The following is a 15,931-nucleotide window of genomic DNA, read 5'->3' on the forward strand; positions in this document are numbered from 1 at the left end:
TCTGGTAGGGCAGGTTTATGAACTGTCCAGTCCTCCAAGACACTTAAAATAGTCAGAAATAGTTCCATATTATAAAGTGGATGAAAAGCAAAACATCCTATTCCTGCTGGTAGTCGGGAGTTGAACGATTAATAAATGTAGTGTTATTTTATCCATTTGTAACCGAGTGTACAAATAACTATGGACCATTACAACTTGCCATAGTTTAACGGGTCCATTTGGTCACATTCATACTCAAGTTTAATTTGACTAGCTGGTTTGACATGCAGAACGAAAGACAGCATATGGACCACAAAACTTCAAACATGAATAGCCAAGAGTGATACAAACGCGCACATGCACACACACCACTGACAACATGTAAATACCAAAACAATATCTTTTATTTGTTGTCCACCACAGCCCTGGTAGGCTAAACTGCACCAAAGCCAATGGAGAAACACATGACAAGCTTATACAATAGAGAAAAGAGAGGAAGTCAACTGGATGGTACACAGTAAATGTTTACATTTCCGTGTCTCACTGTGGACACCTGACCTGCCTTAGTAATGTTAACTAAGATCTAACCATCTCTAGCTCCATAATACCAGACATACCTGCTGTGGCATTCAGCCAATCCTGTCCCATTCTGCTGACCACCTTTGGGGGATTATTGCTGTGGGAATGATTATTACCCAGAGTCAACAAGAGAAACAAAAAAACAGGAACACGAAGCAGAACAACACATACAGCACGTATCTGGGTAGAGTGGTAATTATTCACGCTGGCAAAAGTTTTGTCCTGACAGCTTTGGAGCACTCAGACAAATCACACCAACACAGTAAAATCCGCAGTGATCATTTAAATCAGACTTAACTTTTCTTACAATTAACACTGAGGGATTTAAGTAAAAATGACTCAATGATCTTTGTGCTGCAGAGCTTTCAGGAGACTTGTGCTTTTAAGTGCTCTCAATGGTAAAATGGAGAAAGAAGACGCTTTCGGCAGACGGTCCATGTTTGTGCTTTTTTAATAATACTATTATCTTAATGAGGTCATAGTTTGGTTTGTTATACACTGGAGTTACAAAGGAAATTAAAATAGACTAAAATTCGAATAGCCCACCAATGGTAAACAGTACAGTATTTTAGGGGGCATTCCTCCCCCAATGAAAGTTGGGTTAAGAGGAGCTGAGAGGTCACTGATAGAATGCCTATACATACTTACATACATTCCACACACGCATTCTTTCTGTTACACACGCGCACACGCTCACTCACCCACACAGGTATATACTGTACAGAAACAGTCAAAACAATGGAGCGAGAGACAAGATGGTGTTCCACTAAAGTCTTCACAAAGCACAAATTGTCTTTTTATTCCTTTCTCTTGTTCCTTTCATGACAATTTTTTTTTTTGTAGTTTTTGTTTTTTGAAAAAAGTAGACATATACTGTAGCATCTCCACGCTGACTTTTAGTTAGGTTGATTCCTCTTTGATGTTGAAGTCATCTTTATAGTCAGATAATCAAAAAAAACACAAGGAACAGTTTTGTGAAACTGATGCACAACAATCCCATACATTCTGAAGTTTGAGTCAAAATGAAATGTTCTTGTGGCAAAAGTACTCCACTCTGGGCCTGTCCAAGTCTCCATTGGAATAGATCCCACAGGACATTACTGGGTCACCGCTTTTGCTTTGCACGTTTCATTTCCGGGTACATCCTGTCTCTTATGTTGTACTTCCTTTATTAGAGTCCATTTAAATTGTCGCACAATGTCCACACCGCGTGATCCGCGCCACCCGTCCATGTGCATCGTCACGAGAACATTCTAGATACAAGGTTTGTGTAGGATTAGAACATTCCAGGTCCCGGGCTGAACCCCATGTCCATGTCCATGCCACGCGGCCTCATTTGACCCCCCATCATCATTGTCTGCTGTGGGGGGCCGCCCATGCCCTGCAGCGACATCATCATGTTAGGCGAACCTCCGGGGCCGGGGTGGGCCATCTGTCTCCCCTGCATCATCCCTCCCGGCCCCCCAGGTGACATCATCCGGTGCTGGGGTCCCATCATGCCTTGGCCCATGAACCCTGGGGGCCGCATGGAATTGTGGCCATGCGGCCCGGGGTTTCCCATTGGCATGTCTTGGGGGCCCATTCCCCCACCGGGACCTCCCGGCATTCCCCCCATCCCCTGCATGGGCATACCCATCCTGGGGGGGCCGTCGCCCATCATGCCCTGCATGGGGAAACCAGAGGGGTGTGAGGGGTGTGGCGGTTTGCCCCCAGGGTTGTCTCCTCCCCCTCGGGGGAAGTAGGACAGAGTCTGGCTGGGCTTCTCTGATGGCATTATTCTGGAAAGGTCAAACTCCGGAATACCGGATGCTCCCGGCCGCATCACCTCATGTAGGTCTGCATCGCTGAAGCCGCCCTGCTGCATGTTGAACTCCGGCCCACCAGGGGTGTTGGGCTTGCACATGCCCCCATCACCCCCTCCACCGTGGGGCATGTTTCCCATCCGGCCCCCCATGGGCCCTTCACCCTGGAAGCCCATAGGATGTCCAGGGAAGCCCTGGGGACCAGGACCATTGTGAGGAGAGAAAGGGCCTTGTTGGGACGGGGACTGTGTAAGGGGATAGCCCTGGCCTCGGTGAGGATAGCCCATGCGTCCCTGGGACATCATCTGAGGGTTTGGCATCCCAGGGTCTTGGGGGTTCTGGGGCATCATCATGCCATGCGGCATCATGCCTGGACCCATGTTTGGAGCATTAGGAGACGGCATCTGAGGGGGCATGCCGTGGGAGAGGGGCTGTGAACCCATGGGCGTCATGCCCAGAGGGCTGAGGGCAGGCATGGGACCAGCGTTGCCAGGTCCCATCATACGTGGATTTCCTGGGTGGTGGTTCATTCCCATACCTGCAGGTGGGAACACAAAAGAAGAAAAAAGGGTGATTGATATTAATTTCAAAGAACGCCAGACAGTTAGGCTTTGCTTATCTGAATGATGCAAACATGGCTATGAAAAGATCAAAAGGAGAATAGTATGAATACACCCTTAGGTCGCTCCAGACGAGAACATAAACACCAGATGCTATAGACCACTCACCATTGTTGTTCATGGAAGGCAGGTTGGGGGAGCGTGCTGGGGGCGAGTCGTCATCAGAACTGGCCACGGTCTTTATGGCATCATGGTAGAGTGGGGTGGAGCTGGGCATGGCAAACTTGGACATGCGCGACATCATGATGGAGAGGGGGTTCTGGGATAGCGTTGGCTCAGGGGGGATGGTGTACGGGCTGCCGGACGGGACGTTGCCTGGGTGGGACATGGAGCCAGGCGGAGCCCCTGACGAGGGAGGGGCAGACGGGGGGCCGTTGCCACCTGGAGGAGGCGGGACAGAGACACATGAGCAATGACATCCAAAACCTCAGTTCTCTTTTAAATAAAATGTGAAAATAGACACATTTTGTGGCAATACTAGAACAAGTGTGCATTTGCTATTTTCAGATGCATGCACGGTAGTGAATGGAAGGAATTAATTACATTACCAGTGTACCACAGCAAACTACACCACACTGCTTTTTAATTAAACTGAATTACCACAAGGGGGTGCCACTGGTCTATAATGTATCTTTTCACAGACATGTTCCCCTGAATGAAAATGAGTGAAACATTTGATTAATGAAGGACTTCTCTATAATTTCACAGGGTAAGTCATCATGAGATAGGCTGGGATAATTGATTGTGCCATAACCAACCATTGAGAATGTCACTGAAACATAAATTAACCGTGATAACCTGGGTCTACACACACTGAAACATCACTGTTTCCCAGTGGGTAGTAGTGGGTCAGGAGTCAGGACGCATTTGTGGGTCACCGTCACATTTTTATAGGTCACGACTCAAGTAAAAACAAACAAACACGATAATAATAATTAAGACGTATTGAAAATAGCCGATCTACAAGTTTTCAACGTAGTGCGTATGCTTGTGAAAATAGCCTATCTACAGTTTTACAATGAGGCGTGAAGCGACGTGTTGTGCACTTGTAGATCTGCTTTTTTCACTAGTTTGGGTCCCGGACAAACTATTTGGGTCTCGACCTGAACGGTGTGGGAACCAGTGGTATATAGCAGTGGTTCTCCAACATTCTCATGTCAAGAACCCCCAAGTCGACATTTATTAGCCTGTGGAACCCCATAAGAGAATGCTTCTTAACAGCTCTACCAGCTATTTAAACATTTTCATTTCAATTTTCATTGACATGCAATAGGCTACGGACCCCCATTTGATCTCTGGGACTCCAATTTGTATTGTAAAATCACTGTTAATTTAACTCTGAGAGTGTACAGACCCATTTGGTTCCTAACCATCTGTAATTTAGCTGGGGACTCCCTGGAACTCCCTCAAGTACCTCTAAGGGGTCCCTGGACCCCACTTTGAGAACCAATGGTATATAGCATGCTATAAACTAAATAGATTTTCTAAAATGCACCAAAATAAAGATAAACTAATTAAAGAAAGAAAGAAAATACAGAGGAAAGAAGTAGCAAATAATAGGATCACTGTAGTGTACAGCAACAAAAAGTATACCTTGTTCCATGTTGCCCATCATATTTGGCGAGGTGATACTGAGGGATGGCTTACCACCTTGAGGTGGAACACCAGGACTTTGCATGGGTGGTTTTGGAGAGGAGGCCCATCCTGGAGAAGGGTTAGGAAGAGAAGGAGACCTCATGTGAACCGGGGAGGCGCCTGCAGAACCCATCATCGAGTGTGGGGACTTCATCGGTGCCGAAGTAGGAGGAGCGGGCTGGGCGTTGGGGCCGGTGGGTCCGGTGAGCATGCCAGCCAGCTGGGAAGGGGTCTGAGGGGACTTGAGATTTCCAGAAGGGGAGCCCATCATGGGAGACTGCACCTGCCTCAGAGGTGGTGATTTGAGTGGGTTAACGCTGGGAGAGTTGCCTCCACCGGCCTGGACATTCAGATCTGCTGGTTTGCGGCCTCTCTGTCCCTGTGAAGGTACAGATGCAGGGGGGAGGTGGTTAAGACGGCCATTACCTCCTGTGGGAGTAGATCGGTGTTCTGGGCCAAACGCTGGATCCCCATGTGGACCTCTCATTCCTCCAGGGCCACCAGGGAAGGGCCGTCCAGGACCCATAGGGAAGTCTCCGGGCTGGCCCTGCTCAGGGAAGGGAGGCCCCTGCATAGGCCTGCCCTGGGGCCCCATGTTCTCCATTGGAGGCCCCCCTCCTGCTCTCATTCTCATTATCTCATCTGGACTCATATTCATGGGGCCGTCTCGCAGCTTGGAAGGGTGCATGTGGGGGCCAGGCCCGGGCCCCGGCCCCATGCCAAACTCTGGGCCCATTTCTCTTCCCCCCATTCCCTGCAGCCTGGAGGAGGGGCTCATAGGGCCATCGCCGGGCATCCTGGGAAACATGCCCATGCCGTTTCCAGGTTCCATGCCACCTCTTTGGTGGCCCATCATCCTTTGCATATCCATCATCATTCCAGGAGGGAGGCCTTTCTCGCCGCCCATTCCCTGGTGGAACATGGCCTCCTGAACAGACTGAGGGTTTGGGAAGCGTTCACCTCGACCCCCTGGACCCGCAAACATGCCGCCCGGTCCCCCAGGAAAGCCTCGACCGTCTCCCATCCTCTGGGGCATGTCGTCAGGCCAGCCCATTCCGGGCCTAGGGGGTCCCTCCATTTCGGGGTTCATCATGCCAGAGAAGCTGGGCATCCTCTGCATGTGTGGGGGCATGCCTCTGGGGCCAGGGCCCATGGCCATGCGCTCCTGGTAGTGCTCAGGTGGGCCTCCTGGTCCGCCCCACATCTCTCCGGGGCCCATTTGATAAGGAGGAGGGGGCCCTCGCATCATGCCCCGTGGACCATGAGGGTGCATCATCATGTCAGGAGGAAGTGGACGGTGTTGCATTTCCTGTTTCCTCTTCTTCTCTTCGTAAAACTCCTGCTGCAGCTTCAGCCATGCCACTTGTTCTGGGGTCATCTGGTCACCTTCTCCACAGCCCCCGGGACCTCCCATATGTGGGCCCATCTCATCCTGTGGGAAGGGGGGCATGTCTCTAGGACCATGCGGAGGACCGAAGGGTGGCCCTTGAGGTCGTGGACCTCCAGGACCGCCTGGTGGCCCAAGACTCTGGGACTGGGCCATCATTGCCTGGAGGGGCCCCTGCTCAGGTCTGCGGGGGCCACCTTCAGGACCTCCGTCGTGGGGCCCTCCATGGGACTGTGGGGGCCCCGGTACGGGGGCGTCGCGGTCGTCGGGGAAGAGCATGCGCTGGATGTCTCGTAGAGTCTGGAGAGAGCGCTGACGATGCTCCAGCTGCTCTTGGGAAAGGCCCTCCGTGTTGGCCTCCATGTTCAATAGCTCCTGGGCCAGCTGCTGCTGCTGCTGCTGCTGGGGCGTCAGTCCTACCCCTCCAGGGCCCCCGCCCTGCCCTGCCTCACCTGCCTGTGGAGGGTTGAGGCCTGCCTCGGGTTGGCTGACGGGTGCCTGGTCACCTGGGACTGCCGCGTTGCTAGGGCTACTGCCGGGGAGGTTTTTCGTGTCCATGCCCGCTGAGGAGGACCCTTCTTGCGGGAGGACGCCGGACTGGGCCCCTTGGTTGGAAGGCTGGGGCGGGGTGGGCTCAGTCATGCCAGGTAAGGACGGCTTGGATCCAGGCTGGTGGTTCTGATCTTGAGGGTGGGACGGGGTCTGCTGGGAGGGCTTGGAGTCATTTCGGAGGGCCGCCGCCGCTGCATTATTCTGTAAGAGGGATACGAGGATTTTAAGTAACGAGATATTATATTCATATGCAAAAGAACTGTGCACAGTAGGCCAGAAGGGCGCGTTATGCGCTTACCAGGACGAGGGGAGCCTTGTCCTTGCTGTTGGAGATGTTCTTCATGTGGAAGCTGATGATGTTTTCTGTATGGCCCGTTAGAACTGCATCAGCTGCCCTGAGGACAAGAAGTCAGAATGTCAAATATCAGTCGCCAGCGGGACAGTGTGTGTGTGTGTGTGTGTCACAGTGTGCCAAAGAGTAGATGGAGGAAATTCCACGGTCAACAGACTAACTAAACAAACCATTTGACACACATGTATCCACACTTCTCTCTCTCACTCACACACAAAGCTTTGATCTCTAATTCCCAACTGAGAAGAGTGTTAATATGAGCCAACTGCATTCTCGCACAGTTAAAAATACGCATCATTGTGCATACAAACACACAATGGATTTAGGCTATAAGTGGGGAGATTTTGGTAGGTGGACATGCGCACACGCACGCATGTGCGCACACACAAACAAAACAATCCAGTATTGAACACAACTACCATTGACGACAGGGACACAGAGGTACTTGGATGCCAATTGTGTACGCGCACGCGTGCGCACGCGTGCGTGTGTGTGCGTTGCTCTCTCGGTGTATGCTTTAAGATGGTTGTTTAATTATCCTGTCTAAGTAAAACTCTAAATAATCTAAGCACTTACAAAATGAGCTTTCCTCCAGAGACAACGCACACAACACAATAAAGCAATGAAGGCTAATTTATATTTGGTAGTACAAGATGTGACGTGTTGCTAGCTTGAAAACAGGTTCTTTTTGGCAGGTGACACCATCTTGCAAAGGAGTTTAAATTAAGTAGGGCTGGGCATGTCAGCGGCGAAAATATATCTAAACCGATATTTAGAAAACACACTATATTGATTAGTCTGTGATTAAGTTGCCGGTGCCAGTTAAATTTTAAAAGAAAAACAAGATTGCTTTGATGGGTCAATGACTGTATGAATGATTATCTGTAATAAAAATGTAAAAAATAAAATAAAAACATCGTAAACGAGGCTAAAGTTTGAAACAAATGTGAAATTGGCTTGAAGTTATAATATCGCCATATACATATCGCCCATATTCCATGACAAATCCAGTCTAGCGAGGGCGTTTCACACACACCAGTACTGTGAAAAGCACTAATCACAGGCTAACGAACGTGATATTGATATTCCAACCCAAACTCCCAAAAAGGTACAAATTTGGCATGGCTGAGCATCCTTACTTGTTGGCCATCTCTGTTGTGAAGACATAAACAAGTTTTGGATTTGTGGGAGCTTTCTGGCCGCCAGAAGGTTCCGTCGCCGAGCCCTGGCCGCCTCCCAGTGCATTGTGGGAGGGTGTGGAAGAGCGACTGAGGCCAGCGTTGGAGGTAGGATGAGAGATGGAGTCCTGGGGCTTCACGTCACCGGAGGTGCAGTCTACAGGGAGACAGAAAGGTTAGGAGGAGGACGCACAGAGATGGATTGGTAGTAGTGCAGTTCTGTGGCTGCCATCTGACTATCACACGTCTATGTTTGTTTATATCTACTTGTGCATGTCTCTCTCTCTCACGCACACATACAGACCCACGGCCTCGCACCCCTAGTTACACTTCCTGAGCTGAACTTACTGAAGAATCCTTTGTCATCCTCATCACTCTCCCCTCCTGAGCACCAGTCAGCACCGCTGTAGGGCTGCCTCCTCTCCGCCACACACATCCTCTTCACCCTGCTATTGTCTGCACACACACACACACACACACACACACACACCATTGATTAGTTTCAATTGTGCCAGTAATACCAAAAGGTGATGAAGTTTTGTGTTCTGGGAGTGAATTGTGTCTTATTCTGCATTTTTGAGAAGAAAAAAAAAGAAGAAAAAAAATCACATCTGCACCACCCTCCCCTCCCATTTGAAAAAAACGACCAATTGTTTTCTACTTTGGCACTGAAATGCATCCTACACAGCTTCCCATGTGTCCAACATTCAGTTGCTTAGTTTGCAAGTTCAACAAAGTAAGTTCAAACAAATGTCTGGGGGCCATAGTTTTACTGAGAGGGGATTGAACATACTTGCTGGCCCTTCAAAGCCAAAACGCAGTAAACATAGGTGGTAATGATAAGCAGAACATGTGCCAGCCAGGAGGACACTCACCTTTCTCGTCACTCGTGGGTGTGCCGGTCTCTGGCTGCTCATACGATTCTACAGAGGTGCTCCTTTCCCTCTTGACCTTGACCTTGGAGCCTGGGCCAGAGGTCAGACCCTGTCCATTCTTCAGCCCCATGCCACCCGACACACCCTGAGTTCCTTTGGCGCCCAGAGTCTTGGGGTCGCAGGGCGAAGGCTGCGATTGGCTGCCGGCACTCCCTGGCTTCCCCTGATTGGGCAATTTAGAGTCCATCTGGGCAGCGGTGGAAGGAGACATGACTGGAGGAGAACGTACCATGACCTCTGTCTTGGGCTTAGGGCTGCCAGGTAGGAGGAAAGAGAAGAAGACACAGTTAGATATACTTTCCATTTATAGAACTACAACAGTGCCCGTTGGGGGGTGATCAGGTGTGATCAATTGGCTAATAAAGGGCGAGCCTGGGCAGACCGCTTTTGTGCTGGTTCTGGACAACCGGCGATCCGACGGCCACCGGCCACTGCACTCCATGTGGTGGTGTGGAACGCGTGTGTCAAATTTGAAGTTGGTGGGCGGGAGAACGGTTCCCGAGTTTTGTTCACACAGAGACATGGTGCATTTATAGATAGATAGATGACAGAATAAACTAGAACTGCACTCTTATTTATTATTACTTGCGCAAGCAGAGTCGGTGTCCTCTCTTGTTTAAGACCGTAGTTACTAGTTACCGTGGGTTTAAACGTTACCATCAACAGTCAATAAGGGACCACCATTCTTGGTGACGCAACGAAGGTACATTTCAAGGTTGGTATAAGGTCAATAACAGGTCTAATGGATTTAGAACAGCAGTTGTATTCAAAGTAGAGAGGAGATTTACAGAGGTTTTAGACCAGCCGTTGTACCAGGCGGTGGACACTGTACTTCAAAGTAGCTCATATAGGGACTTTATAGGGACTCAGAGCAGAAGTCGTACCCAGACAGCAGAGAGCTCTAGGACTCAGAGCAGCAGTCGTACCCAGACAGCAGAGAGCTCTATGACTCAGAGCAGCAGTCGTACCCAGACAGACAGCAGATAGCTCTAGGACTCAGAGCAGCAGTCTTACCCAGACAGTAGAGAGCTCTAGGACTCAGAGCAGTGCCAGTGGTGAGCGCATCTCATGGCGTGCTCTGCTTGCGCACAAGTAGGTCATACATGGCCTACTTGTGTGCAAGGCTCAAGTTGGCATCTCAAGAGAGTGCATTTCTAGTTATACACCGTTATACTAACTGTAGACTTCATTTAAAAATGTGCTTAGGGATTCAAAGAAAATAATACAAATGTTGTTTGCGTCTACCCACTGCATCTATAGCGCCCCTTACAGCTGGCATTAACATGTGTCTCATATCCAGACTGTATCTAGATTGATCCGATTTCTACGTGTACATCGTTAATTCGGTGTATGCACTGAGATCAGGCCAAGTCCCAATCCACAATGAAAGCAATTAGTGAAATAGCACACATACACACACACAAACACACACACACACACACACACACACACACTCACCCCCCCCGTCAGTTATCATAGCGTCACCACAGTATAGGGACAGAACCAACATACAGGTCAAGTGTAGAACAAGTACAGAATTATTTGGTAACGTAACACTAATTAAAATAGTAAAACAATATAAAATACATTATAAAAGAAGACTTGACATCCAAGCTGTACCTCTGCACCAACTGTAGGCGGGTCAGGTATGTGCATAAGCCATCAGTAGATATAAATAGAGGCATAGTAGGTAGGTATCGTGTACAACTGTACGGTATAAATAACCCTAAAGACTGACCTGGCTGTCTGCATGTGGGACTCACCAGGTTAGCATAACATGTATTTACACTTGTGCTCAATGTCACCATGCGCCTCAGTGATCAGATCTGTCCCGTCTCGCGGTGCATTTACACTACAAGTGTGAACGTCTTCATTTCATTGACAATGAAAGGAGAGGAGTTCAATGGGTCCATGTTACATTAGTTAGATCACTTATTCTCAACCTGTGGTACACAGAGGAATCCCCCCCAAAAATAAAAATCACACCCGTGTGAAGTGAGTGGTGCAACGCCGTGTGTGGGTGGGAGTTCCAGACCCACAGGAACGCACCCAGGGTGCCGGCCCGATTCCGGCGAGCCGCCCCGCGTCCGAAACGGTTGAGAAATGACAGAGCTACCGTGTGGGGGTCCCTCTACTGTACCCTCTACTGTACTGTACTGGCACACCCGAAATCACCATATATACAGTTAATATGTGCGTGTGTGTGTGTATGTTAGGTTGCGCACAGGTGGTGAAAAACAACCATGCTGTTTTCGTGCTCAGACGCACCCAGCCACCCACCCATACACTGCACCACTCAAAAAAGGACTGATAATCTCAGTCCCCTTTATAATTAGATAATATAAAAAATAAAACACATTAAGCTACTATCTAAATACTTATAACTTACCAAGATCATGGAAATGGGTTCTATTTCGTCCCTGCTGACCGCCAGAGGCGGTGCTTTAAGCACTGAATACGTCCCTTCGCGCATGCGCAGTCGAGTATTTTATACCAACAATGTCGGTTGACCCCGTGATGACCCGGAGTCGTCTATAACTTCCGGCAGTCATCCGGGGCTCAGTCCCTAATTTCTTCTCGCTTTGCGCAAGTTGTACATAGCACAGAGTTCTACAGCAGAATTAAACTGCACGATAACAGAACTATTGCTTTGCTACTACTAAGTCGCCGGTAGTCCCGCGACCATTGTTGGTCGGAGCTGTGACGCGTGCGTTCGCCCTCCAGGGACTGCGACTTAATACTACTATTATTGTATCGTTTTCGAGTGGAGCTGGGCTTCACATCGTCTTCTTTCCCCGTGGGAACAAGGTAAGCAGACAACCCCTGTTCGCATAGGCTGCGTGCGCGCTGCTTCCCTGCAACACACACGGTTGCGTGCTACAAACGGCGACCTGAGCGTCCCGTTTTAGCACCCGTCAAAGTTGAACGGATAGCTCGTTCTCTTTGACAGCTTACGCTGTCTTGTTTTCCCACGAAGGCTGCGTCGCAGTGCTGGTGACGGCAAGCGTTAGCACTACCCGCTCCCAGCACGTGAGTCGACGCTAGTATTATTTGTTTACTACTTACCTATACTACTTATACTTATACTACTTATACTTATAAGTGTACTTATCTACTGCTATATTACTCTGCCTCTCTGAGCGAGTCTTTGCTGGCACTGGCCAGCTATATAGCACCGCCGCGTGCTACAAACGGCGACCTGAGCGTCCCGCTTAGCACCCGTCAAAGTTGAACGGATAGCTCGTTCTCTTTGACAGCTTACGCTGTCTTGTTTTCCCACGAAGGCTGCGCCGCAGTGCTGGTGACGGCAAGCGTTAGCGCTACCCGCTCCCAGCACGTGAGTCGACGCTATTATTATTTGCTTACTACTTATACTTATACTACTTATACTTATACTTATAAGTGTACTTATTTACTGCTATATTACTCTGCCTCTCTGAATGAGTCTTTGCTGGCACTGGCCAGCTATATAGCACCACCGCGAGGTTACGTCAGTAACCCCGGTTATATGAATTGGCTTGACTGATTTAGTCACTTCTCAAATAGTGTACTTTAATTTCGGCACAGAGCCATTGCCACTTTATAGGTTGGTTTTTCTGAAATTATATATATATAACTATATCATTATATATATATCATATATACTGGTCTCTGCTAGAGCACCCCTTACCTGGCATAGGCGGCGTGCGCGCCCCCTCCCTCCAGCTAAGCGGCCTTTAGCAGCTACAGTAGCCTCTACTGGCACAGGCAGCGTCCGCGCTCCCTTCCTACCAGTTTACGGCTCCACCCCTAGCGACCACTAGCGTCCGCGCTCTGGGCTACATCTGCGGGTTTCCAATGGACGAACCCCGCCACCACCTGTGCACCTCCTGCCAGGCTCCTCTGCGGCCAGAGGATGGGCATGACCTCTGCCCTGGGTGCCTTGGCCCCCAACATCTGAGGGAGGCACTCGGTGACAACCCATGTCACGTGGACGCAGGAGCGTCCAATCTCTCTCGCCGGTAATGAAGGCTAACAAAACCCTCCCCGGACAGAAGGTACGTTATCGTTTAAAGCGGCGCTATCCCCGCTAAACAGACGTTCATATGATATCATATACTTATCATGGCATAACCTCCTGTGTGTGGGTAAAGGCTGCGTTCGCGCCGCCTCCCTGCTCTGCATACGAGGTCTGTTCGACTGTGAACGCTAGCGCTTATTATAAGCGACTATAAGACTTGCCGAAGGATAAGAACACTGTCATATTACCTTCGTTTGTTAAACACGCTACTTTTAAGCTTTGTTTAGCCCCTGCTGGTGATGGCAAGAGCCTTGCTGGCCAAAGCCATATACCGATATTGGCAGCATTCAAGCTTAACTGCTTTTGCGAATAGCTGTATTGTTGTTATTATCAGCCCGGTACAGGAGCAGCTTCCTGCGTCCTCCCAGGGTATTGATGTTGCTACCAGTATAGTTTGTAGCAAAATGGTACTAACAGCTACTGGTGTACATAGCCTGTCTGGTTGTTAACCCAGCTGGCCCCCAGTAGTGGGCCTAGCTGAAGCTGCTACCAGTATGTCTGGAGCTCAAAGCTCCATTAACAGTTTTTTGCATATACAGTGGGTGCAACCTGGTTTGTTCCCACAGGTCGGATTAGTGCCCCTGGGTACCTGTAGGTCCTATTAGCCCAGCTGGTCCCCAGCACAGAGTATCTGGCGCTGCTGACAGCGTAGCTCACAGCTGCTACCAGTAGCTTAAAGTTAAAGCTGTTTATGAACAGGCTATAGCTTGTCTTGTTTTTTAGTAGCCTAGCTGGTCTCCAGCATAGCTCTCTAACTGGCGCTGCTACCTGTAGTTGTAGCCCAAGCGCTTATTATACTATTGAAGATAAAAAGCTATCTGTATATAGCTTGCCTTACTGTTTGTTGGCCCAGCTGGTACAGGGCAGGCAGCGTATGCGCTCCGCTCCTCCAGCATACGGCCAGCTTGATGTTACTTACTACTAATCGTTTGTTAGCTCAAGCATTTATTAACAGCTATTGGTGTATAGCTTGTTATGTTCATTAGCTGCAGCTGATACAGGCAGCGTACGCGCTCCCTTCCTTCAGCAGGTGGCCCCTATCGGTGGAGCTATCGGTTGTAGCCTTTTCTCCAAAACTAGCTTGTCGGTTTATTTAACCGAACCTGGCTGGGGTAGGCAGCGGTAGCGCTCCCTCCTCCCAGCATGAATGCGTAGTAGTGCACACGTGACTAGTGTATTGGAAGTGTCTTTTGTTTCGCTCTGGACTAGCAAACATAAATAATAATGCACTGGAGTTTGGATAAGCGTCATAGTGCCGTGATAAACGGTCACATAGGAAACACTACAGCTGCTACATAGCAGCGTCCAAACCTTGACTGAAGGCTACTTTATTATCATAAATTATAAGTAAGCCTCCGCCGGGGGTACAGGTAGCGTAAAGCTCCCCTCCCCCACCGCGACCATGCAGGTCGCACAGTCTATCTAACAGCAACGTTTGTGTGCTGTTTCTATGATGCACTTTACATCTGGTTGAATCTCAAAGTGCTGCAATGAGCATTTGCATAAACGTAAATGCATATTCACATGCTGCGGCAGGTATAGCAGCATTCAGTTTTTCGATTAAGTCATTATATGCCGATCTAAGTTAAAGCCTCTGCTGGCACAGGCAGCGTACGCGCCCCCTCCCTGCAGCATATGGCCAACACCTAGCAAACCAGTAGCGTCCGCGCCCTGGGCTAGTTGGGACTGGTGTGCACCGGCCGGTCCAAAGGAACCGGTGCCACCACAACGGAGAGCACCCACTTTCGTACCTCGAAAGCCTCTGCTGGTACAGACAGCGTATGCGCTCCCTCAAGCATATGGCCAACACCTAGCAACCAGTAGCGTCCGCGCCCTGGGCTAGTTGGGACTTGTGTGCACCGGCCGGTCCAGAGTAACCGGTGCCACCACAATGGAGAGCTCCCACTTTTGTACCTCGTGTGAAGCTCTCCTTCAGCCGTGAGCCGACCTTGGTCCTGCCCCGTGTGCCAGGAGGAAAAGGTCTGACCGCTGACTACAGCAGATCCGAGAGGGCGCAGCTATCTGCAGAGTTGGCCCGCATGAGGGCCATGCTCACTTCAGATAACACCTAGGCACCTCGGAGGGTGCCGAAGCGCCATACCTCTCCGATGCCACAACTGACTCGAGGTTGATTTGCTCTCCCCGACAGCTTAAGCTACGCACTTCCATGACTATGAGGAAGATGCAGAAGGCGGTGCCTCCCAGGCATCAGAGCCGGCCTCCCACTTCTCAGCTCATGCGCATAGCCGTGGAACGCATACTAAAGCAGGCAGTCGGCTCCTCCAAGCGCCTTCTTCTTGCTGTCTTCGCCGTCCCCCACGCCTGTACCTGAGACAGCTACAGGCCTGCCGGGCGAACGATCAGGGCCCTCTCCCATCTCTATACCGATGGTGAAATCCTGGCAGCCCTGCCCTGATTGGGAAAAGTGTCCTGAGACAACCCGTTGCGACGTGACACTTTAATAGATTTGAACGCACAAGGCGATAAGGGCTGGCCTGGGTTACATGCCAGCCACCAAGCCTGTCATTGCATCCCTCATTGTGTTCCCCAACGAGGCCCGGCGGCAGAACGCTAGGTGACCTCGACCCCAGTGCAGGAGCACAGACAACCTGCTCACTGGGGCCTCCCGTTCACACTTAATAGTGGCAACGTTAATACTGGCTCAGTCACCTTTGGTGTGTCACTGGAGGCATTGGCGTCATGTCCTCAGAGCGTGGGCGGCTGATGTCCATCGTATCTCTAGCCCGTCGCCAAGTCGGGTTTTCACAGTCAAGCTTGACTGATGAGCCTAGGCCAACTCTCCGTAGTCTCCCTGAGGAGCCAGGAGCACTAGGTGGTTCAGCCGGGCGAGA

General features: G+C 50.0%; 1 protein-coding gene across 3 annotated transcripts in view; it reads right to left on the minus strand.

Annotated features, from left to right (window-relative positions):
• Positions 1–990: 990 nt before the first annotated feature.
• Positions 991–15,931, minus strand: part of bcl9 (BCL9 transcription coactivator) — a 41,917-nt gene continuing 26,976 nt past the window's right edge. For all 3 annotated transcript variants that reach the window (XM_083776651.1, XM_083776652.1, XM_083776650.1), the window contains exons 4-10: positions 8,960–9,273; positions 8,433–8,540; positions 8,046–8,241; positions 6,853–6,949; positions 4,574–6,755; positions 3,089–3,361; positions 991–2,898 (exon numbers count right to left, since the gene is read on the minus strand). In XM_083776651.1, the coding sequence (XP_083632777.1) occupies positions 1,835–2,898; positions 3,089–3,361; positions 4,574–6,755; positions 6,853–6,949; positions 8,046–8,241; positions 8,433–8,540; positions 8,960–9,273 (4,234 nt within the window). In that variant the 3' untranslated portion in view covers positions 991–1,834. The remainder of the gene's footprint in view (positions 2,899–3,088; positions 3,362–4,573; positions 6,756–6,852; positions 6,950–8,045; positions 8,242–8,432; positions 8,541–8,959; positions 9,274–15,931) is intronic.

Source organism: Protomyctophum parallelum, assembly GCF_964188405.1.
Source record: "Protomyctophum parallelum genome assembly, chromosome: 11".
Classification (NCBI taxonomy): Eukaryota; Metazoa; Chordata; class Actinopteri; order Myctophiformes; family Myctophidae; genus Protomyctophum; species Protomyctophum parallelum.